General features: G+C 40.8%; 3 protein-coding genes across 7 annotated transcripts in view; 2 read left to right on the top strand and 1 right to left on the bottom strand.

Moving 5' to 3' along the window:
• Positions 1-2527, top strand: part of LOC144703284 (transducin family protein / WD-40 repeat family protein) — a 34103-nt gene extending 31576 nt beyond the window's left edge. For both annotated transcript variants that reach the window (XM_078575429.1, XM_078575428.1), the window contains 7 exons: positions 39-443; positions 517-740; positions 811-944; positions 1432-1596; positions 1678-1856; positions 1941-2096; positions 2252-2527. In XM_078575429.1, the coding sequence (XP_078431555.1) occupies positions 39-443; positions 517-740; positions 811-944; positions 1432-1596; positions 1678-1856; positions 1941-2045 (1212 nt within the window). In that variant the 3' untranslated portion in view covers positions 2046-2096; positions 2252-2527. The remainder of the gene's footprint in view (positions 1-38; positions 444-516; positions 741-810; positions 945-1431; positions 1597-1677; positions 1857-1940; positions 2097-2251) is intronic.
• Positions 2528-10245: 7718 nt separating this feature from the next.
• Positions 10246-13862, top strand: LOC144703282 (alpha/beta-Hydrolases superfamily protein). Its single transcript, XM_078575423.1, has 11 exons — positions 10246-10506; positions 10614-10800; positions 10885-10967; positions 11053-11153; positions 11573-11668; positions 11756-11809; positions 11875-12023; positions 12128-12245; positions 13147-13234; positions 13336-13539; positions 13617-13862. The coding sequence occupies exons 1-10, from the start codon at positions 10386-10388 to the stop codon at positions 13536-13538; spliced, it is 1200 nt and encodes a 399-aa protein (XP_078431549.1). The 5' UTR covers positions 10246-10385; the 3' UTR covers position 13539; positions 13617-13862.
• Positions 13863-13923: 61 nt separating this feature from the next.
• LOC144703283 (protein ABIL2-like) lies at positions 13924-18587 on the bottom strand. Of its 4 annotated transcripts, XM_078575425.1 has the most exons (10): positions 18440-18587; positions 18066-18352; positions 17885-17967; positions 17670-17820; positions 17496-17586; positions 17319-17408; positions 17192-17231; positions 16996-17102; positions 16803-16912; positions 14336-14483 (listed from the first exon to the last, which is right to left on the bottom strand). In XM_078575425.1, the coding sequence occupies exons 2-10, from the start codon at positions 18174-18176 to the stop codon at positions 14409-14411; spliced, it is 858 nt and encodes a 285-aa protein (XP_078431551.1). In that variant the 5' UTR covers positions 18177-18352; positions 18440-18587; the 3' UTR covers positions 14336-14408. The 4 variants fall into 4 exon arrangements, with proteins under 4 accessions (XP_078431552.1, XP_078431551.1, XP_078431550.1 ...); XM_078575426.1 differs by lacking the exon at positions 14336-14483 and adding an exon at positions 13924-14281 and having other exon boundaries at positions 18066-18549; XM_078575424.1 differs by having other exon boundaries at positions 18066-18545.
• Between the last annotated feature and the right edge of the window lie 2951 nt (positions 18588-21538).

Below are 21538 nucleotides of genomic sequence, written 5' to 3'. Positions count from 1 at the left end.
TTGATCTCTATTTGAGAAATTTAATTTCTATTTCCCAGGGGCTTGTCTTTCTTAATTGGAAGACAACTAATTTTCCCAAGTCTCAAGCCCAAAGCATATGGATGGATTGTGATTGGCCTGAGGAGGGTTGGGCAGGGTCGGAATCAACGCCAATCCCTACTTATGTATCTCCTGGGATTGGGCTCGGCAGTAGAAGAGGGGCCCACCTCGGTCTTGGAGGGGCAACCGTAGGAAGAGATTTAACTGCTTTCGGCGCGTTTGGAGTTCCAGGCTATGCTGGTGTTGCCGCCTCTGGCTTAGGATGGGGAGAGCAGTCAGATTTCGAAGATTTCAAGGATCCTCCTGCCACTGTTGATAATATACGTACCAGGGCCTTGAGCAGTCATCCTTCAAAGCCATTATTTCTCGTTGGATCGAGCAATACCCATGTTTATCTATGGGAGGTAAGAAGAGAACGTTTATCCAAAATTCTACTTTGTCGGAATTGTTTTCACAAGTTATTTCTTGAATCTGTAGTTTGGAAAGGAGAAAGCAACAGCAACCTACGGAGTTCTCCCAGCAGCCAACGTCCCTCCGCCATATGCTCTTGCATCTATATCTGACGTCCAATTTGATACCTATGGTCAGCGTTTTGCCACTGTGGCACTAGATGGCACTGTCTGCACGTGGCAGCTTGAGGTTGGAGGAAGGAGCAATGTCCACCCTGTAGGGTCGTCCTTGTGCTTTAACAAGCATGCATCGTATGTTGTTCTTCCCTTTGATAGTCTCACTTATTTAAAGCCATTAAAAATGAATGCTGTTATGAAACAGGGCCGTTGCTTTTATTGCGGGGAGTGGATCAATTATTGCTGCTGCTGGACATAATACAACCAATGCAAATGTCGTCATATGGGATACCTTGGTGCCACCATCTGCATCTCACACTTTTCTTACTTGTCATGAAGGTATAATCTCAACCATTACTTATGTCAACACAATCTTCTGTATCACTTTGATAAAAGAAACATTGATGGTGAAGATGATGCTGATGACAATGAGAATGACAAGTGGACGATGATGATGATGATGACAAGTGGACAATGACTAGTGAATGATGATGATTCTCATCTGGATTTTCAGTGCAGTCAATGTCATTGTCATCCATTAGCTCATGAATAATCATCATTTTCATCGTCATCTGATTTATAGGACTGTCATTATAATTATCGCCATTTGTTTCAAAACTGTGATGGTGCAACACATTGTGTCATTGTTGTCGCCATCATCATCTGACTTCAATAGATGTCATCATCATAGTCATCGATCAGTTGAATTAGCCATCATCAACATCATTGTCCACCAAAAATGCTTAACAATAACACATTTTTCCTAGAAAAGCTATCACAGTCTGTGCTCCACCCACAATAATTTTCAATTGGCTGATTCCTCCAGGTGGTGCTCGATCTCTCTCTGTGTTCGACAATGACATTGGATTCGGCCTAATGTGTCCGTTGCTGATCACTGGTGGCAATAATGGTGATATTGCTCTCTATGACATCCGTTATGTAATGTATGGGAAGAATGGGATGATTTGGCAAGAACCCAGCGCACATCAAGGTGGGTCACTCTTAATTACTCTTTTTTCATTTATTATATTTTTGGGCTTTATCTAATGTTTTCCAATCTCTACAAATGAAGGAAGCGTCACAAAGATTGTGCCCGTTCCCTCGACAAGCTTGATACTAACAGGCGGCAAAGATGGGGATGTTAAACTGTGGGATGCCAGAAGGTGTGAGATGCTATTTCACTGGAAGAAGATGCACGAGAGACATACCTTTCTCCAACCTAGTTCACGAGGTTATGGAGGAATTGCTAGGGTATGATTTCTTTATTACATATCTTGGTTATGTGCTTCAAAGATAAATCTATCATTAGTCTTAATCGTGGTCCTTAAATCCCAGGCCGCCGTTACGGACATTCAAGTTGTTTCTGGTGGGTTTCTCACATGTGGTGGGGATGGGTCAGTAAAGTTTGTGAAGCTGAGTGATCCGGCACGGGGGATTTGAGAAGTGGAGGCCTGTTAAGCCCAGCCACATTCATGAGACAATAATTTATAGGTATTTATTTTCATGAAGAAAATAAAAAATTCTCTCAACAGATCGGAAACATAAAAATGAAACCTCTAAATCCACAATTGTTCTGCATTTAAGGCACCACCTTCCTTTTTGTTAATTCGAATGCTGCTCTGTCTCATGTGTTTGTTCTTTTCCAGGTTTCTGACATGAAGGGCGGCTTTCAATCTGGGAATGCAATAAAAAAATAATTTTTTGTAAATTATACTTTTCTATAGGCAAAAGGAAGACAGTTTCCATGCTTATCTGGTCCGAACTTTTGAGTAAAGTGTACGCTTGGGGAAAACCTGGTGAGCCCTCAATTCTCTATGTTTTTTGTTTTTCCTCTTTTTTCTTTGAGCCAATGGCTTGAAAAAAATTGGTTGGAGATGATGAGCAGTAACATTCTTTGATCACCAATTTACTGGTGGATTGTATGTTCTGGCTTTGTTCTGGCCCAGCAGGCCTGCCGGTGAACTAGATGGACATGGGATTCGAAATATCCCATAAAAGCATTTAGTATGTGTCAGCAATGCTCTATTATTTCCTCTGGAAGGAATCCGATATAGTTCTAAATAAATCAAGAAACAAATTCTTGAAAAAGATAGAACCGACTCACAATGATTGTCACAGAGATAACAGTTCTTCAGACCAAGGGTGCCAGAAACCCCCCTGACCAACAACTTGAATGTCCATTATGACTGATAAGCCTAAAATAAGGGGTAAATTATCCAATTAAATTACCTTGTCGTTGTTAATTTTAGCTTAAACAATAAAATTTATAAAACTTTAGCTTAAGATGTACAGTGATAAGTATAGTTATTGTCCACAGGAAGCTAGTAAGGAATTCAATCAGTGATCTACTTGAATAATTTGACCCTAATTAGAGTTAATTTAATTTCGAATGAAGATCAAATCACCCTAATTAAATGAAGAATTTAGAGAGGAGGGTAGAAGAGATGGGAAGAATAGAAGATGGAGCTCTAGATTGACTTCTTTGATCCAATAAAAAGGATCAAAGGAGTCAAGTAGAGGGGCTCGGAAGGAAATTTGGTTTTAGTTTGTTTTTTGGGAGAATTAGGTATTCAAATTTACTAACTATTATTTCATAAACACAATCTAATTTTCCTAGAAATTAAACTTTATAATTTATTTGTGCCTAATTTGCAATTGGAATAGTTAGATCAATTCAATGCTCACTTCTCTTAATCCAAGTAAGGACTTGTACATTCCGCTTAAGCCTAGCAATTTAGAAATTCAGACCAAGATCAAGAAGAATTATTTAAAATTTCACTAACAATTAATCCAAATTACACTAAAATTCAAATACTATGAAGTAAAAAGTACCGAATACAATTGATCCAGGCTGGTTCTCCTTTCTGTCTTGCAGTTGTGAAAGAGCCCCTTCCAAAATGACCTCCTCAACTCAAATTTCTGCTTTTATACTGAGGTAAAATGGTAAAAAATACCATTTTATTCATCGATGTAGGCTTGATCTGAATGATCCAACCATACAGATAGAAAGAGCAAATCCCTAAAAACTTGAGATCAATCCGACCTCAGGATCAAAAGTTATTAACAAATGAATATTGACCAATCAGAGCCATTGTATAAATATTCATTTATTTAACTAAAATTTTACAATACACGCAATCGCGTATCGATTGCAGATTGGCTGGAAAAAATAGAGTAAATTTGGCAGGTTCTTTCTCAGCGCACCACGTACCCCTTGCTGGGAATAAGAGAAAATAAAAAATACACAATACATTTTAAACACACTTACATGTGCATTTTTACAAGCGCCACACAATCAGAAGATGCCACATCACCTCTCGTGAATGCGCTTTGTATGTAGAACATGGCAGTGCACTTACCGCCCAAGAGAGATAATTCTGCCAATCTCAGATTCTCTTCTGAAGGCCAATATTGTGCCACGTAACATGGTGAAATCCAGTACTTGACATTTCGTGCAAAAAAACCCTTCTTTAATTGGTGCGCACAAATTGATACCGCCCAAAAGTAATTGAAAATATGGCCCTCTGCTTTCTCTCTCCTCCATATTTCCTAAAAAACATACAAAAATCCTGATTAATTCAATAAAAACCCTGCACATGTTTTAGTTGGAACTTTACACCTTCCATGGACGACCAAGAGCTGTTTTAAGGGCATATTTGAAACCAAAACTTTTAAAAAAGTTCTGCCTTCAGAAATTGATTTAAACTACTATTTTTCTTTATAATTATATCTTTTTCCATTTAAAAATTCAATTCTTCTTCGAATAAATTCCCAAAAAAATTAATAAAATTTCAGAAAAATCCGGTAATTCATTCCCACCTTAATTAACATTAAATTAAAATTTAAACATGTCTTTCCATTTAAATAGACTTATTCTAAACTTAAGTAAATTCCATAAAATTCATAAATTAACGGACAATTAGGGAAAAATCAGAATTCACTTGGAAAAGTAATTAACATGTAAATATATCATAAAAATCCTATTTTAAACTCTTCAAATGGATAAATTGTGCTAATTAGTTGAATTTAATACCGAATTTAGGGTGTTACAAATGACATCCTGATTTGTGATGTCTTAATGGCACCTTTTCACAATGACTAGCTGATTATCAGCAAAATCACTAATTAGTTGTCATTTGAGTAAATCCTATGGAGACATGTCAGGGGGAAAACTTAAAAGGGGAAAATCTATTTAAATAGAATTAAAGTCTTAACTAATCTTGAAACTTATCTGACTTATAAAATTAATAACTGTTTGAAGCAAATGTCCAAAAACTTGAAAAAATCATTCAGACTACAAAAAAAAATTCCTTTATGAATTGTGTATCAGAAATTTTGGTAAGAAAACAATAAAAAATAACAGTCTAAAAATAAAATTTATCACTTTAAGTTTGGTAATGCACATCTAGAACCATTTCAGTGCAATATTCATTATATTAATAAAATACTTAATGTGTTATCGCCTGAGTCATGGCAAACACGGGTCTACCAAGAATGATTTGAACATTCCTAATATTACCAATCACCTTAATGTCGGCTATAAATTCAAAATTGAATTTTTTTTATTCTTAGTATAACATTCTCCAAAATGGGTTGGATAACCTAATAGAGCCTTATGCTTAATGGAGTTTTATGAATATATTTTATAAATCTCTAGATTAAATTTTTTGGAAAAAGAGTGTAAATAAAATATAAACTTTGACCAGACTCAATGATTTACAAAATATCAGCCCTTTACTTTATACTCGATGAAATGAGATCCAACGTCAGCAAGTTTTTAGGAAAATTTGTTAAAATATAGCTAACACTTTTACAAAGTTGAATTCTTTCAACTTATAGCAAGGTGCGGTACAAAGGTTTTCAAAAATTTTCTGGAGGAATATGATGCATTCCTGAGATAAAAAGGATTTTAGTAGTGACCTGATTAAATTAAGAAAACTTTCTCTAGTTTTTGGCATGAAAATCTTATCCAGCTGCGATCACATATATTATTCCTGATTTCCTATAATTTTCATTATTTCTATTTTGATTATGAGTCATATTATTGATAACATGCATTTATGTAGGCTAATATGACCATATTTACATGTTTATTTGCATTAAATTGATTATATATACATGTTATCAATCCTAAAATGATTTAATTTATTTTTAGAATGATATTATTAATTTTATGAATTTTTAAATGCTTCTAATGGATTTTGTGATATCAAATTATGTATGAACATAATTTTCTTATCTCCATATAATTTTCCTGATTTTTTTGATTTTATTTGAAGAGATATAATTATTGAAATTTAATATGTTTATATTCTAATATTTTTATGAAGTAATATCTATTTTTTATGAATTATTAATGAATCTTTGAATTTTTCTGGAGGGGAGAAAAAATCAGAGGGATGACAATGATATCTAATGGTATAGAATGAGTTTTGGGCTAAAGTTTTGAGTGAAGCTTCCTTTTTCCGCCTATTTTGAGCCATTGAGTTGGATCTATAAATAGAGCCTCAATTTTATGTAAAATCCATCTTTAAAATAACTTCCTCCTAGAGAGTCAGTTAGAAAGAAAGTGAAGTTTTGAAGGCCCATCAATAGTGTTCTTGGTGTCTTGAATGATGGATATTTTAATAGGCGTCAAGCCAAATCACACCACCCTATTTTATTTGTTTCATTGAATAAAATATTATGTTAATTGTTATTCTAGTGCTATGTTTATAATGAAGTCCATGAATACGTGCAATAACATAGTGAATTATGATAAAATTATAATATAGTGATCACTAGTCTTTAAATATATATTCCAAATATTCCTCTTCAATGGATAGTCAAGATGGACATCAAATTTTCTAGGTAGAATAACACTAACTGATCCGACTTATACCATCAATTAGTGATATCAATGTGGTGACACTAAGGACATATAGTTGGTTCTCTTTGGAGAATGATTTCATTGAAATGATCCGAAGAATCCCTGAATGGTATTATACCTAAATGTTAATCATGTTGATTCATGTCACGGTTGGGTAAATGGTTCATTGACCTGAGACACCAAGGATATCTCATGGATAAATGAATAACAAACCTCTCATCACGGGATTTAAACAAGTCATAGCTCGGATGTAGTAAGAAGCTCACAGAGATGATCGTGTGGTCAAGACGGGATCATCCGTCATCGGTGTAAGAGGAGATTGAGTCAAGGAAGACGATGTAGCAAATCCATGGCCAAGTTAGTGAGAATATTGGAGTACGCATCCTCTAATGATCCGTGTTACACATCAGTACTAATCTAATGATGGATTAGGGTTTGACGATCAACCATACCCTAAGTTATATGTATACGCTAACTGATGGCGGTAAACGTTCCATGAGAGTGTTTGAACACTACTCGGTATCTTCTAGAGCATGAGCATAACTCGGCACCCCACGGGGTGGAAACGTAACCTACCTATTGGGTTAAATCAATCCTTAGTTAATTAATAGATAAATTGTGATAGTTAATTGATTAGGTGGGCCAATAATTGTTATTGGGCCACTAAAGTTATTAAGTAGAATGATACATGGGCCTAGAGTGACAAATGAATAAGATCATAGGGGCATTGGTTAATATATTTTACATAATGGGTTTTTGAGATAAAACTTTAGTAAAATATAAATAGGGAAGGGGAACCCCATTTTAAACACATAGGCTAGCCAAAATTGGGAGCCCCCCCCCCCCCCCCCGCCAACACTATGATCTCTTCTCCATTCAACCAAGGAGAGTGTCTTCATAATGAGAAGATCGTCAAAATTTTTAAGGAGAGGTGAAGAATAAGAAGTAGAGATCCAAGATCAATGTGATTGCGTGTATACTTCTAGAGGCTGGGCACATGAATGGTTTCAGAACGATCTCAAAGTGAGCAGTTCAAGGGTGGAACAAGTTCCCTAAAAGGTACATATAATGTATGATTTTAAAAATTGATTTGGAATCGATAGTCGCTTCTGCATTCATGGAAAAACTTGTTTTTCCATGATTGAACCAAGGCAAAGAAACCCAATGTTGAGAGTTTGGGAAGATCAACAGAGAAGTAGAGAGGCTATTCTAGATTAGGGAAGTGCATTGATATTGGCAAAACATAGGGATCTAAGGTGTCTCTTGGCTAATATTAATTTCTCTCCTTCACATCCCTTTAGTTAGATCTACATCCTTATTTTCAGAAACTCCTTATCACCATCTTCTATCATCTCATCTTAACCCAACCATCTCTTATCCTGATCTCAATCTCATTACATTCGTCCCATAAAGAAATCCTAAATCATCTATTCCATTATCCTCTTCTCCATCTCACAACTACCCATCCATTTTTCATCACATCAATTAGTTAGATCATTATCATTCTTCTTCCAACATTCTATTTCACCATCATCCATCCACATCTGCTCACATCCATTCACCCATTTTATCATGCTCTATTTATATTCATCTTCTGGATCCATGATCACTTCACTTCTCCATCTATTTCACTCTCTCATTTCCATTTGATTTATCCACATCCTCCTACCGATTACTCATATTATAATTCCTATCATCCTAGTAAAATAATTATTATAACCTTTTCACCACTTGGTATTGCATCACAATGTCCAATGTTATACATATCTTCTATCCCTCTTGAATCACCATTTAAAGAGTATTTAGACCCTAATATCCATTCCATGTGAAGATGACCTTTGCTCATTACTAATTAGTCAAATTATTTTTGAATAAAGGTTTATAAATTATTATTGATTAACTCAAACATCAACGACTAATTAACACCCTAACTTTTGAGCTCATCAATCATCTATATCATTGTTGGCCAAAGTGTGTAAAAAATTAGATAACTTCATCATCAAATTATTTATCAACGTTACCTTCAATAACCTCCATTCATGGTCTTTCTATCTTGATCTCCTTCATAAAAATACTTAATGATATTTTCTAATTATTCCACAAATAGTAAAATATCTATCTTAAGTGATATTTAGTTTCTAATTGTAGAATTTTCTATCATTTTTGGCTTAAAAACTGTCATATTATATATTTTGAGAATTAAATCAGCTGAACTTTGATATGTTAATTCTACATTACATTTCAGATATTTCTTTTAACTAATTGTCAATACGATAGTTTTATTTAATTATTTTAACCTAAATTGCCAGGATATGAACATTTGCGATGATAGTCAATAAATAAAGTTGAGTTATAATTAATCATTTTAATTATTGGGTTATAATGGTTATATTTAGTTATTTTTCAGAAAAAGTTGATGCTTAAAAATTTGTAACACTTACATGACACTGTTATTTGATTCATAATGGCAGAGAGAGAGAGAGAGAGAGAGAGGGAGAGAGAGGGAGAGAGAGGGAGAGAGAGAGAGAGAGGGAGAGAGAGGGAGAGAAGGGGAGAGAGAGAGAGAGAGAGAGAGAGGGAGAGAGGGGAGAGAAAGGGAGAGAGAGAGAGAGGGAGAGAGAGAAAGAGAGAGGGAGAGAGGGGAGAGAAAGGGAGAGAGAGAGAGAGAGAGGGAGAGAGAGAAAGAGAGAGGGAGAGAGGGGAGAGAAGGGGAGAGGGAGGGAGAGGGAGAGAGAGAAAGAGAGAGGGAGAGAAAGGGAGAGAGAGAGAGGGAGAGAGAGAGAGGGAGAGGGAGAGAGAGAGAGAGAGAGAGAGAGAGAGAGAGAGAGAGAGAGATAAGAGGCAGAGAGAGAGAGAGAGAGATAAGAGGCAGAGAGAGAGAGAGAGACAAAGAAGAGGCAGAGAGAGAGAGACAGAGAAGAGGCAGAGAGAGAGACAGAGAGAGTTACAGAGGAATCTAGATACATAGATAGATAGATAGAGAGAGAGAGAGAGACAGAGAAGAGGCAGAGAGAGAGACAGAGAGAGTTACAGAGGAATTTAGATAGATAGATAGATAGAGAGAGAGAGAGTAACAGAGGAATCTAGATAGAGAGAGAGATAGAAATAACGAAAGAGAAAGATTGAGATAGAGATCAAGATAGAGAGAGAGAGAGAGAGAGAGAGAGAGAGAGAGAGAGAGAGAGAGAGATAGCCAGAGAGATAGAGTTACAGATAGAAATCTAGATAGAGTTACAGATAGAAATCTAGATAGAGTTACCGATAGCAACCTAGATTGAGAGAGATAGATATAACGATAGATAAAGATAGAGATAAAGAGATAGTGAGAGAGATAGACAGAGATAGAGATAGAGATAGAGATGGAGAGAGAGATAGACAGAGATAGATATAGAGATAGAGATAGAGATGGAGAGAGAGATAGACAGAGATAGATATAGAGATAGAGATAGAGATGGAGAGAGATAGGGAGTGGAACAGACGGTGAAAAAACGGCCTATTATTACAAGAAAGGTCAGAGGTTCTTAGGACGCTGCTATTCGAAGACTTACAGTTTCCATCCTCCCCTAACCTTTCCTCCTCGCTCTTAAATGTCCCCGAAATGCAATTACACGTCGCTCTCCCTCCATCCTTTACCAAAGATCAGAGGGTACAAAATCAACTCAGCGTGGGCTTCATTTCTCTATCAAAAAAATCGTTGAAATTCCCAAACAGATATCGATGACGGGGCGAAACTCCAGGCATATCCAGCCACGTGTCAGTCATCTGGCGCCATTCTTGTCTCCCCCCTTATAAATTAAGTGGTGGTCGCAATTCGCCTCCTTCGGTCAGTCTCCTCCATTCCACCGATTCTCAAGATCGAATTCCTCCTCTTCCTCCGAGCAAGCTCCGAAGATCAAATTCAAGCCGGCAGGATGCCATTCTGCGACGTGAGCAAGTACGAATATCGCAGCCAGCGATCGGATTCCAGCCACGGCATCAAAATCTTCTACCGAAGGTACGGCCGCGGAAAAACGAAGGTCCTCCTCATCACCGGTAAGCAGCGAGATCATCGCTGAATTTAAATACTCCTTCGAATTCCGATTCTGAAATTCTTCGGCTCATCTGAAATTTCGATCGCGGTTGAAATTTTGGGGATGAAGGTCTTGCCGGTACGCACGCATCGTGGGGCCCTCAGATTAGGGGCTTGACGGGATCGGTTGAACCTAATGACGAAAATCCGGCTTCCGGTGTTCTTGAAGACGAAGAGGACGACGGTATCGAGGTTTGCAGCTTCGATAACCGCGGGATGGGCCGGAGTTCAATACCTACCAAAAAATCAGAGTATACGTGAGTGGATTCATGATTTTGCATGCTTGAGAGAGAACTTTCGAGTAATTTTATATTTTTCAATGTTCTTTTTCTCATTGGCAGAACGTTGAAAATGGCGAAGGATGCTCTGGCCTTGCTGGATCATCTAGGCTGGAAAAAAGCCCACGTCATTGGGCATTCTATGGGTAAGAGTTGACGGTTTCATATCCTATATTAGAATCCCTCTTTGACAAAATTTGATTTTTTTAATTTATTCTTTCCCTCACGCAGGAGGTATGATAGCGTGTAAGTTGGCAAGTTTGGCCCCCAACCGGCTGAGTTCTCTGGCGTTGCTGAATGTGACTGGGGGCGGCTACGAGTGTTTACCAAAGGCAATTTTTCAAACACTTTTCACCGATTTTCTTGCATAATGTCGGTGTTTCTGCTCCACTTGTCTCAAGGTTCAACCCGCAACATTTTTAACAAAAGGAAAAAAATAGAAATGATTGATGTTAGTCTTAACTATGGTTCTTCCAGCGGAATAGTTGTAAAATTGCGTATGGACTGTGATAAGGTAGCATTGTGATTCAATTTCACGCGCAATGTGTTAATCTGATCTAATCTGATCCATCCTAGAACAATGTGTTAGATTCAAGTGCTTACCAACTGAGCTAAAAGCTCTAACTGAAGGCAATTGCGCTTGAATCTATCATTATGCATCCTGGGAAAGTTTTCGGCATAGTTCTCAATTTATGTGCTTGCTGCTTCTCATGCTTTTTCGACCTCTTCTCTTATCGTCCTAAGTTGGCAGATAAACGGGCAGATGATATCACTTGCCTATCGCTTCTTAAGAGCCACTAATCCTGAACAGAGAGCGATGGTGGACCTGGAGACCCATTACACCAGGGTATGTCTCACTATAGTTTCGCATCATAATCGAATGAGATAATATTTTCCAGGGATCGAACGAGAATTATAATTTCTTATCTTCCAGGAATATCTTGAAGAGAAAATGGGATCGTCGACGAGGGGGCAAGTTCTTTACCAGGTAAATAGTCAAACGATCAGATGTGCTCATGCCGGAACTAATACAGGGTTAGTTTTATCATGCAGGAGTACGTGAGAGCTATATCATCCGCCGGGATGCAGTCACCGCATGGTTTTGAAGGCCAAATCAACGCCTGTTGGACACACAAGATCACATCAAAAGAGGTTGAAGTGATCCGATCGGGGGGTTTCCACGTGTCGGTCATCCATGGCAGGTCAGTTAATCTGCAGCATACTGATACATATCTGGGTTGCTCCATGAGTTTTATTGAGTTAAAAAATCATCTTTCCGATAATTAAACCATTGAGTATTCGTCAGGCATGACATTATTGCACAGATGTCCCACGCAAAGAGGCTGGCCGTTAAGCTACGGCCGGTGGCCAGGATGGTTGAACTCCATGGAGCTCATCTGGTGAGCCACGAAAGGCCAGAAGAGGTATTACACCCCATCAAAGTTTTCGGTAATTCCCAGGATTACACGTTTTTAATGAGAGAGCCACATAAAAGTCATAACATTTAGAAAGAAACGTAGGAAATCAAGGGAAAACCAAACAAATTTTACAAAGGCGGGTTCCCCATCCATATGTAGGAAACCTTAAGGCGAATTACACAGAGACTCCTATCTCCAACAACTTAAGCTAAATTTATTCTTGTCAAAGGTCTTTCTGGACGTTTTAAGAGCATATCAGAAGCCTGGAAATGTAAAATCCCAGTGAAGAATTTCCAAATCAACTCTTTTTCTCCCTCAATTTTTTTGGCTGTTCTACTTGGACAATGAGACAGCGTAGAAATACTTCCAAAAGGGCAAATATTTGATGTGAACAAATCGGGAAATCTAATGAGCAAATGCCCACTTGCATAAAATTATTTCAGCGAATGGAGACGAAGGACGTACCCCACGAAGGAGCATCTGTGCCAACAGATCTGTTAGTATACGATTTCCATTCGGACAACTCAAGTTTTGAGCAGATATTTTAATGAATGTGGAATCGTCCTATATGAACGTTTCGCCTTGGGAATCAAATTTGGATAAGTACCACATTTCAATGCCTTTCACGGAGTACCGACCAGGGAATAGAAGACAGTTCAAACTAACAAGTTGTGATCGTATCCATAAATCAAGAACAACTATGCTCTAGAATTGTTTCCACTTCCACAATATCAAATTCCTTAAGTTCCAGAAAAAAAATTAAACAGCTTTCCGTAATTAAACGATAAGATCACACCCTGATCACTTGCTTTGGGAAAATAGAATAAAACCGAACAATGACTTTGCTCGAAGACCATTAGTCTTAATTTGTTAAATACTATAAATTAACTAACCTAGAAATGCGCAGGTGAATCGATCTTTGTTTGAGTTGATCAAGGCATCGGAATCAAATGTATCGTTTCACATGTGGTCTACCGCTCCCAAGAAAGAAACAGGTGGTATAAATACGATGGTAGGCTATTTTTCCCTTTAATTTTCAGCAATTTCAGACGTCTTACAAAGTCTTCTGTTTTATCAAAATTTAATATCATGACAGGAAGACGAAATTCCAGCCTCGCAACACCATCAATCAGACTCCGTAACGAAGAGGGATGTTGTCTGGAAACAACCTCCGATGTTTTATCAAAGCTTCAACTCAGTTTCTTGTACTTATTTGGGCTACTCATGATGGCATTTGGGCATATCTGGAAGATCCTCCGGCTTTCCAAGGCGGCAAGAGTTGGAGAGACAGTATCCTAAGGTAAAGTACACCTATGCGGAGGATTATACTCTCTAATTCTAGCATTATATTACAAATTACTGCCTGCTCTCTGTCAGGATTTATGAAGACGATCGACGATCTCCCAAGCAAAGGCAAAGAAATGAGAGAACACGATGCGACGAAGAGTAGAACGAAGGAAATAAAGGCGGAGATCTGACGATGTCCATCGGCAATAAACGTAGCAAAGGCCGGCGATCTGACCTCTCGAAAAAACGAGAAGAGTTAAGATTTTAACCCTGCTTGAAGTTCCAGGAGGCGGATCCTCCGTTTTCTATAGCTTTCAAATAAGATTAAATACACAACTACCGACTCTAGCGTTGGATGGGCAGAACAGGAGATTAAACGAGGAATAAAGGGGAGAAAGGCGTCTAGCGAGTGAAAAACATTAAGAACTCGGTTCAAACTTTCAACATTAACGGTCTTAGATTCGTCATAAGCAAATAGATGAATCCTTCCACAAACTACAGAGACTTACCGGCAGATTAGAACAGATGCACAGCAGCTGAAACCCTACCGGAGTTGTTCGGCGGCGACAGGGCGAAGCAGGAACTCGAAGAGCTGGCGCGGGAACGAAATCGTGTTTGTTACGACTTGCAAGTTGCAATGATGAGTCTCCCTGAAGAGTGCGGATCAACCGAAAGTAGATTCCTTATCGAAAAATAATATTCCAGAGGAATATCCGAATTTCAAATCGGACGGATATTAAGCTCGCTTCATCGCCCTTTAGATTTCCGCCACGTGGATAAGATGAAATTTGACGAGAAAGGGGATTAAATGAAGCAGAAACCATAGCTTTTTTTCGCTTTATGATAAATAAATGTTCATAGGAAACTTTGGTTCCCCATGATCTAGTTAAAAAAGGTCGGGCTCTGGTCGATCTCATCCCAACTCCCCACACTACTTCTCCGTCCGCCTTCAGTCCCCTACAAGGAAGATAGAGATGGAATAACCTATATATAATATGGAGAAGTGGATATTGATAAATTGACAGAAAGATAGGTAAGTACTTATTTTAATGTATATTTATGTAGAGGTACATAGACTGATGGATAGATAAATAGATAAGTTGGTCGATTGGTGGATATATTGATAGGTCTATTACATGGCTAAGTATAAAATAAATACAGAGAGAGAAAAGAAGATTTGTGGGTAATGGATATTGATAGATAGAGAGAGAAATCAATGGATGGATAGAAAGAAATAGAAAAATATATGGGTAGAAACGATTAATCCGTCCCATTACCGACAAATCTGTTGAAAGAAAGATAAATAGATATACAGATCTGTTGACAGATGGATTGGTGGGTAGGAACGCAGACAGAAAGCTGGGAACAGAGATAGATAGATGGGTAGAGGGAGAGAGATTGGTAGATTAAGAGACGATTAATACGTCGAGAGAGAGATTGATAGATTGGTTAAAAGATAAAGAGAGATAACCATAGAGAGAGAGAGAGGGAGAGAGAGTGGGAGGGAGGGAGATATATATATATATAGACAGAGAAAGAGTAGGCATCGGGGATCGGATGGGATCGGATTGTTCGAATCTTGATCAACAGATTTGAACGAACACAAGCGGATTCGAACGATTTGTTCGAATTTTTCGATCGAATAGACCCTTTGTTCGTGTTCGATCGAAAGTTTCGAATGAACAATTTGGTTCGTTCGTGTTCGATTACCATTTGTTCGACCTTGTACGAACAAGTTCCAACAATTTCGAACAAATGGCCAGTGGCGCCAGCAACTGCTAGCGAGTCTCTCTGCTGGCCGCTGACCGGCGCTGGCGGCCATTGGATCGTCGCTGGCTGGTGCTGGCCGGCCACTGGCGGACACTTGGCGCAGCTGGGCGGCGCGGGCGGCCGCCAGATTCAAACATTCGATTCGATCCGATTCGAAAAACGTGTTCGAATCGGATCTTATTCGAACATTCGATCCGAACAGGCACCTTGTTCGAACAATCCGATCCGAACAGATGCTCAGATCGGGTTTGGATCGGATTTGAATGGGGCAGATCAGTGTTCGGATTGGATTTGAACGGGCCAGATCGGTGTTCGGATTTGGTTGTTCGAATGCCCGATCTGATCGAACATTCGAATGATCTGTCGGAATCCCCGAAGCCTAAGAGAGAGAGAGAGGGAGGGAAGGAGAGAGAGATAGAGATAGAGAGGGAGAGAGAGATAGAGTGAGAGAGAGGGAGAGAGAGAGAGGGAGAGAGATATAGAGGGAGAGAGCGAGAGAGAGAAAGGGAGAGAGAGAGAGAGAGAGAGAGAGGGAGAGAGAGAGAGAGAGAGAGGGAGAGAGAGAGGGAGAGAGAGAGGGAGAGAGAGAGGGAGAGAGAGAGAGAGAGAGAGGGAGAGAGAGATAGAGAGAGAGGGAGAGAGAGAGAGGGAGAGAGAGAGGGAGAGAGCGATAGAGAGAGAGGGAGAGAGAGATAGAGAGAGAGAGGGAGAGAGAGATAGAGAGAGAGGGAGAGAGAGAGAGAGAGAGAGGGAGAGAGAGAGGGAGAGAGAGAGGGAGAGAGAGAGAGAGAGGGAGAGAGAGAGAGAGAGAGGGAGAGAGAGAGAGAGAGAGAGAAAGAGAGAAAGAGAGCGATAGAGAGAGAGAGGGAGAGAGAGATAGAGATAGAGAGGGAGAGAAACAGAGAAAGAGAGCGATAGAGAGAGAGATAGAGATAGAGAGGGAGAGAGAGAGAGAGAGAGAGCGAGAGAGAGAGAGAGGGAGAGAGAGATAGAGAGAGAGGGAGACAGATAGAGAGAGAGGGAGAGAGAGATAGAGAGAGAGAGGGAGAGAGAGATAGAGAGAGAGAGGGAGAGAAAGAGAGAAAGAGAGCGATAGAGAGAGAGAGGGAGAGAGAGAGAGAGAGAGAGGGAGAGAGAGAGAGAGAGAGGGAGAGAGAGAGAGAGAGAGAGAGAGAGAGAGAGAGAGAGAGAGAGAGAGAGAGAGAGAGAGGGAGAGAGAGAGAGGGAGAGAGAGAGAGAGAGGGAGACAGAGAGAGAGGGAGAGAGAGAGGGAGAGAGAGAGGGAGAGGGAGAGAGAGGGAGAGATAGAGAGGGAGAGAGAGATAGAGAGAGAGGGAGACAGAGAGAGAGGGAGAGATAGAGAGGGAGAGAGAGATAGAGAGAGAAAGAGGGAAAGAGAGATAGAGAGAGAGGGAGAGAGAGATAGAGAGATAGAGATCGACAGAGAGATAGAGAGATAGAGAGAGAGAGAGAGAGAGAGAGAGAGAGAGAGAGAGAGGTCAATACCCTAATCCAGCATGCGGAAAACCCGCGACGACGGAGGGGGCTTGAGAAAGAAAGTGAACGGAAACTGAGGTCAGAACTCGGAGACGGAGCTGTTGATGAGGCGGGGCTCTCTACGAAGGAGGCGTTTACAGAGAGTATCAAGACATAGTAGAAATTTCAAGCTATCTATCAATGGCGACAACTTAGTAAGTACCTGAAAACCGTGTAGTTGTAGGCAGAAAGGAAGACCCTGGAGCGCGAAAAGATTTCCGAGAATTGGTGGAGCGACCCCATCGAAAGGACGGGGAGGAGAAGAACTTCCTGTCCCCCCCAAAAAATCGAATTTGCTGGCCTTTAAATTTCATTCTCGGAGGTTAAAAGCAGATATTTATGAAAGAATTTCTCTCTACCTCAATGAAGATGTTTTACTTCTGCTTGATGAACAGATCTCTGAACCACCACGAAAAGGGGGCAATTGAGCAGAACCAAGAGGCAGAATCAATGAACAAAGAAAGATAAAAGGGAGATAGAGATGACCTCTCTCTCTTAACGGCTCCAATTCTAGCCCTTCTTTCGAAATCGTGTCTACTGTACAGGGCACTGCATGAGCAGCGTCTGATCCTCCGCCTGTGAGAAGGGTCAGATAGAAAGAGTTTCAAACGAAGAGATGGATAGAGAGAGAGAAAAAGAGAGACTAACTAACGTTTGATTTACCGGGTAAAATGTAGTGTTTGTGATGTTTAGACTCGGAGGGGGTTAAGTACGAAGTTTGTAGGTCAATCATGGCGCGAAAAGTCCGAATTCTCTGCAAGCATCGAGAAAATTAACACTTCTTCGCCTCACAATGAACGAACAGGCGATTCGAGTCGAGTTTTAGAAGGGAAACACCTGTTCGGCGCAGGAAAGACGAAGCTCCGTTTTAGAGAAAACGTCGACCTCCTTATCGACCAATTCTACGACCTTGGAAGAGACAACACCAAGATGATCGATTGTGCTGACTAGCGCTCCAATCACGTATTCTTTCAGCGTTTGGGGAAGTCTGCAAGGAATCGACAGCGTTTCTTAGCAGAATGAGAATCGTACTAGTAAATTAAGCATCTTACTCTGGGTTAAGGGGATCTTGGGAGTAGGATGATTCGAAATACTCAGCCGCCGAGTACAGCTGAAATTGTAGTTTTCTCAGTTCCTGCAGTCAATGAAGCGTTAGGGAAGAAGATACAACATGGAAGAAACATAGCTCCAAAGAGTATGGATTAAGGCCTAATTAGCAAGGTTTATACTGACCTCGCAGCTGCTGGAGAATAGCAAGTTTCTCTCCATGAAATGCTCGTCGAAGTTGGAGCGCTGAAATTGAGGATCAACCGGCGAGGCAGAAAACTTGACGGAGGGCTCCATCAACAAAACCGACCGTTAGAATTACCCGTGGAAGATGATTCAATAATCCGAGAATGCAAATTATTGTCAATTCTATCAATCCGGAGACATGAGAATCCAAGCACCACCAAACAAAGCAGGAAAACCGCAGTCTTGTCTTCTATGGCCTTTGAAATCCCCTTCTAGCCTGACCCGCCCTGACATCCATTTCGAACACTCGGCTCAGAGACTTTCACAAAAGAATTCATTTCGAGCACTCAAATGAATTCCGTCTCTGTCCTTACACGAATTCTCTTCCTCTCATTCAATTTCTCAGCAGATGGCTGCTGCTAATCTCCGATGAAACAGCGGCGGGAGGATCGATCCTCAGAAACCCAACTAAAACTTGAAATAATTAAAGCAATCAGATAGCTAAACTCTGCTTTAAATTTTTGCGTTTAATGGCGCAATAAATCCAGTAGCCACCCTACGCACAACACGCTATTTTAAAAACCCCGGATGGTCAACGCCTGGAATCCGACGGCCCTTCGTTAGAAGACAGGTGGGCGTTTCTCCGTTTATAGAATGATGAGACGATGACGGGCGTTCACTTGGCCTGTTGGGAGGACGGGCCGTAATCCGTTCCATCCTATTTTTTCCTCCGTCGTGTTGAGCAAGGTTGGCTGATGACGTTTTGGATGAAGAAACTATGGATAAATATTTTAAAAATAAAATAACTGAGGACTTTACTTGTTCCGTTTTTCCTCGGTCATCTATTCCGTTTTTCATCATGAACGATAAAAACGAAATCAAGTGCCGTGTACGGATGACTGAACAAATGTGTAACACGCATAGCAACCACGAAGAATTAGATAAATACGAATAAAACTCCCCAACAATTACACGCCACCTCCCTCGTTCCCATTAAGTAAACTCAGGTTGCAAGAGGACAGCATATTATAGATGAATATTTTACTTTCCCGGGACGAGGTGGGCCAAAGCCGTCAAGTTCTTCTGTATTTGTATATACTTCTTTAAACGATCTTCCGCATCTTTCAGCGAAGTGAGTCGCGATACATCCGCGGAGCCGTGCGCTTCCTTCTGCTCGTCCATGGAGCCCCTGCCGCCCTCTTAAGACCGCCGTAAATGCTGGCCTACAGTTCGCCCATGAATGTGAGAACTCAACTAAAGATGTAATTTAAAATTGAAATCCTTTCCAATTTTTTCGACCATTAGCGTCAGAGATGAAACAAAGAGAAGAAGATGCGGAAAAAAAAGACGTCGGACCCGCCGCCAAAGACACCATTTCATGACTGCAACTTTAGGTAAAACGTTCTTATCGAGCAGTATAAATATATGAGAGTCGTGACAAGGATTTCTCCATGATCAAATGAACGGAACACGGGAACAAGAAAATAAACCCAGATCTAACCCGAGAGCGCGGAAAGAGGAAGACTGGATTGGTGAGAAAATTATCGAAGGTTTGGATACTTACCAATAAGTGAGCCGTGGCGGTGGACAGACCCGGAACGCTTCTGCTCCTAACATGTCTTGTTATCGTCGTCCTCACGGCGGGAACCTCCGCTTCTGCGCCCTCTTCCCTATCGTCCACGTAAAATCTACAGCTAATCGCGGGATAAGAGCGAGGCAATACCAATGAATCACCATTATTGCTAGCCTTGGGCGCGGCCCTTTTCCCGAATCTGAAGGAACGATCTCCGAAGGTGAACAAAGAACAAGAAAGATGACTGCCTCGCCGCTTATCGTTGTCCTCGTTTTTCTGGGGCAAGTCCAGAAGAACAAAGTAGGTGCCTTGCAGGACCTGTTAAGAAAAAATGTATCGCCTTTGCCATTAGCTACAGGTTTTTGTGCAGTGGTAGGCGACTAGGCGCTCAAATTCTAACATGGAATGAGGGCCAATCTCAAAAATATCGCACTGTTCATCTGGGTCATGTATAATAGGCCTGCGGCATGTATTGGGGGTGAGTGTTAGAGATCGGTATCCTGCCTAAATGTTAAGCAGAAAAGTAGTGCCCATGCTATTAGCTACAATTTTTCGCACAGTTGTAAGAGCTCAAATTCTCACATGGAAAAAGGGCCAAAGTTGCTGGTTCTACTCTAAAAAAAACCGCACTGTTCGTCTGGGTCATGTGCTGGCCTGCGGAAGGTGTTGTGGGTGAGTGCTGGAGATCGACTTCCTGCCTAAATTTTAAGGAGAGAAGTTTCGCCGTTGCAACAAGATATAGGAATTTGCATGGTGGTAAACGCTTATATTCTAGCATGGAATCAGGACCAAAGTTGTAGATTATAATCTTAAAAATAGCCTAGGCCTGTGGCAAGTGTTACTGTTGGAGATCAACATCCTGCCTAAATGTTTTAAGGATAAAACGTTACAAAACAGGTCTATCTTGGAGGTTACCTCAGCGTCTGGGCCCTTGGTTATAAGCCTTGGAGGAAGCTCGAGCTTTCTCGCTGCTACTGGCTTGTTGGCGAGGGGATTGCTTGAATTTCGCGGTTTCCCCGGCGCTTCTTCCCACCTGAAGGGCACTCTTCCCGGCGCCTGCACCGGCGGGGTCATCATCCCTGCCGGCTCCGGCCGCTGATTCCGCCATGTTCTGTAGCACAGCTTCGGCGGTGACTTCTCTCTTCCCATTCCTCTTTCTCCCATTCTCTCTCTTTCTATCTTTAACTTTCCTGCGCTCCTGCTCTCTTTTTCTCTCTCTTCGTAGCTCCTCGCAGGGGGGGATAATAGCAAGTGGAAATGATATATAGAGCCGCGCTTCTCCGGGAGCGGGAAGCGGAAGGCGGGATGTGCGTGTCGTGAATGAAGTCCCCAGCGCTCCGACTCACGCTTTTTTATATGCCGCTTTCATCACGAGGAAACTCCCTTTCGATATTTCTGTGTGCTCCGTTTGTATTCATTTCATTGGCTGCATATCCACTTGACGACAAAGACGGACTTACAGAGACGGATGGATAGAAAGAGAGAGAGAGAAATGGAGAGACATAGAGAGAGAAAGGGAGAGAGAGGGAGAGAGAGGGAGAGAGTGAGACAGAGATAGGGAGGAAAAGAGGGAGAGATAGAGAGATAAAGAGAGAGAGAAAGGGATAGAGAGGGAAAGGGAGAGAGTGAGACAGAGATAGGGAGGAAAAGAGGGAGAGAAATGGAGAGAAAAAGTGGTGTAACTCGTTGAAGAGAAACAACAACCCAAGACGCTACGGTGAAATGCGGAATCAACTTGGATGTGATAACTGTGTCGGCGTATAGAGACAGAAAACAAGAACCTCTTTACGTTACCGGCGTGACGTCAACGTGCAAGGCTCTTGGTGCAGGGCAACGACTTCTCATATGGTGCTGCGGAGCAACTCCTCAAACTCCCAAGACAAGGGAGCGGCCACCAAGG

Source organism: Wolffia australiana, chromosome 5 (assembly GCF_029677425.1).
Source record: "Wolffia australiana isolate 7733 chromosome 5, ASM2967742v1".
In the NCBI taxonomy this organism is placed as follows: domain Eukaryota; kingdom Viridiplantae; phylum Streptophyta; class Magnoliopsida; order Alismatales; family Araceae; genus Wolffia; species Wolffia australiana.
Note: the sequence above shows the minus strand (reverse complement) of the source record. Positions and strands in the feature narration are given on the sequence as shown.

Excerpts from the sequence above, each read along its gene's own strand:
- LOC144703282 (XM_078575423.1), top strand. The coding sequence starts at position 10,386 with ATGCCATTCTGCGACGTGAGCAAGTACGAATATCGCAGCCAGCGATCG. Across the intron at positions 10,507-10,613 it reads GAAGGTCCTCCTCATCACCG|GTCTTGCCGGTACGCACGCA; the intron begins GTAAGCAGCGAG and ends TTGGGGATGAAG. Across the intron at positions 11,154-11,572 it reads GCTACGAGTGTTTACCAAAG|ATAAACGGGCAGATGATATC; the intron begins GCAATTTTTCAA and ends CTAAGTTGGCAG.
- LOC144703283 (XM_078575425.1), bottom strand. The coding sequence starts at position 18,176 with ATGGAGCCCTCCGTCAAGTTTTCTGCCTCGCCGGTTGATCCTCAATTT. Across the intron at positions 17,587-17,669 it reads GTCTTTCCTGCGCCGAACAG|AGAATTCGGACTTTTCGCGC; the intron begins GTGTTTCCCTTC and ends CGATGCTTGCAG. Across the intron at positions 16,913-16,995 it reads TACAACTACACGGTTTTCAG|AGAGCCCCGCCTCATCAACA; the intron begins GTACTTACTAAG and ends CCTCCTTCGTAG.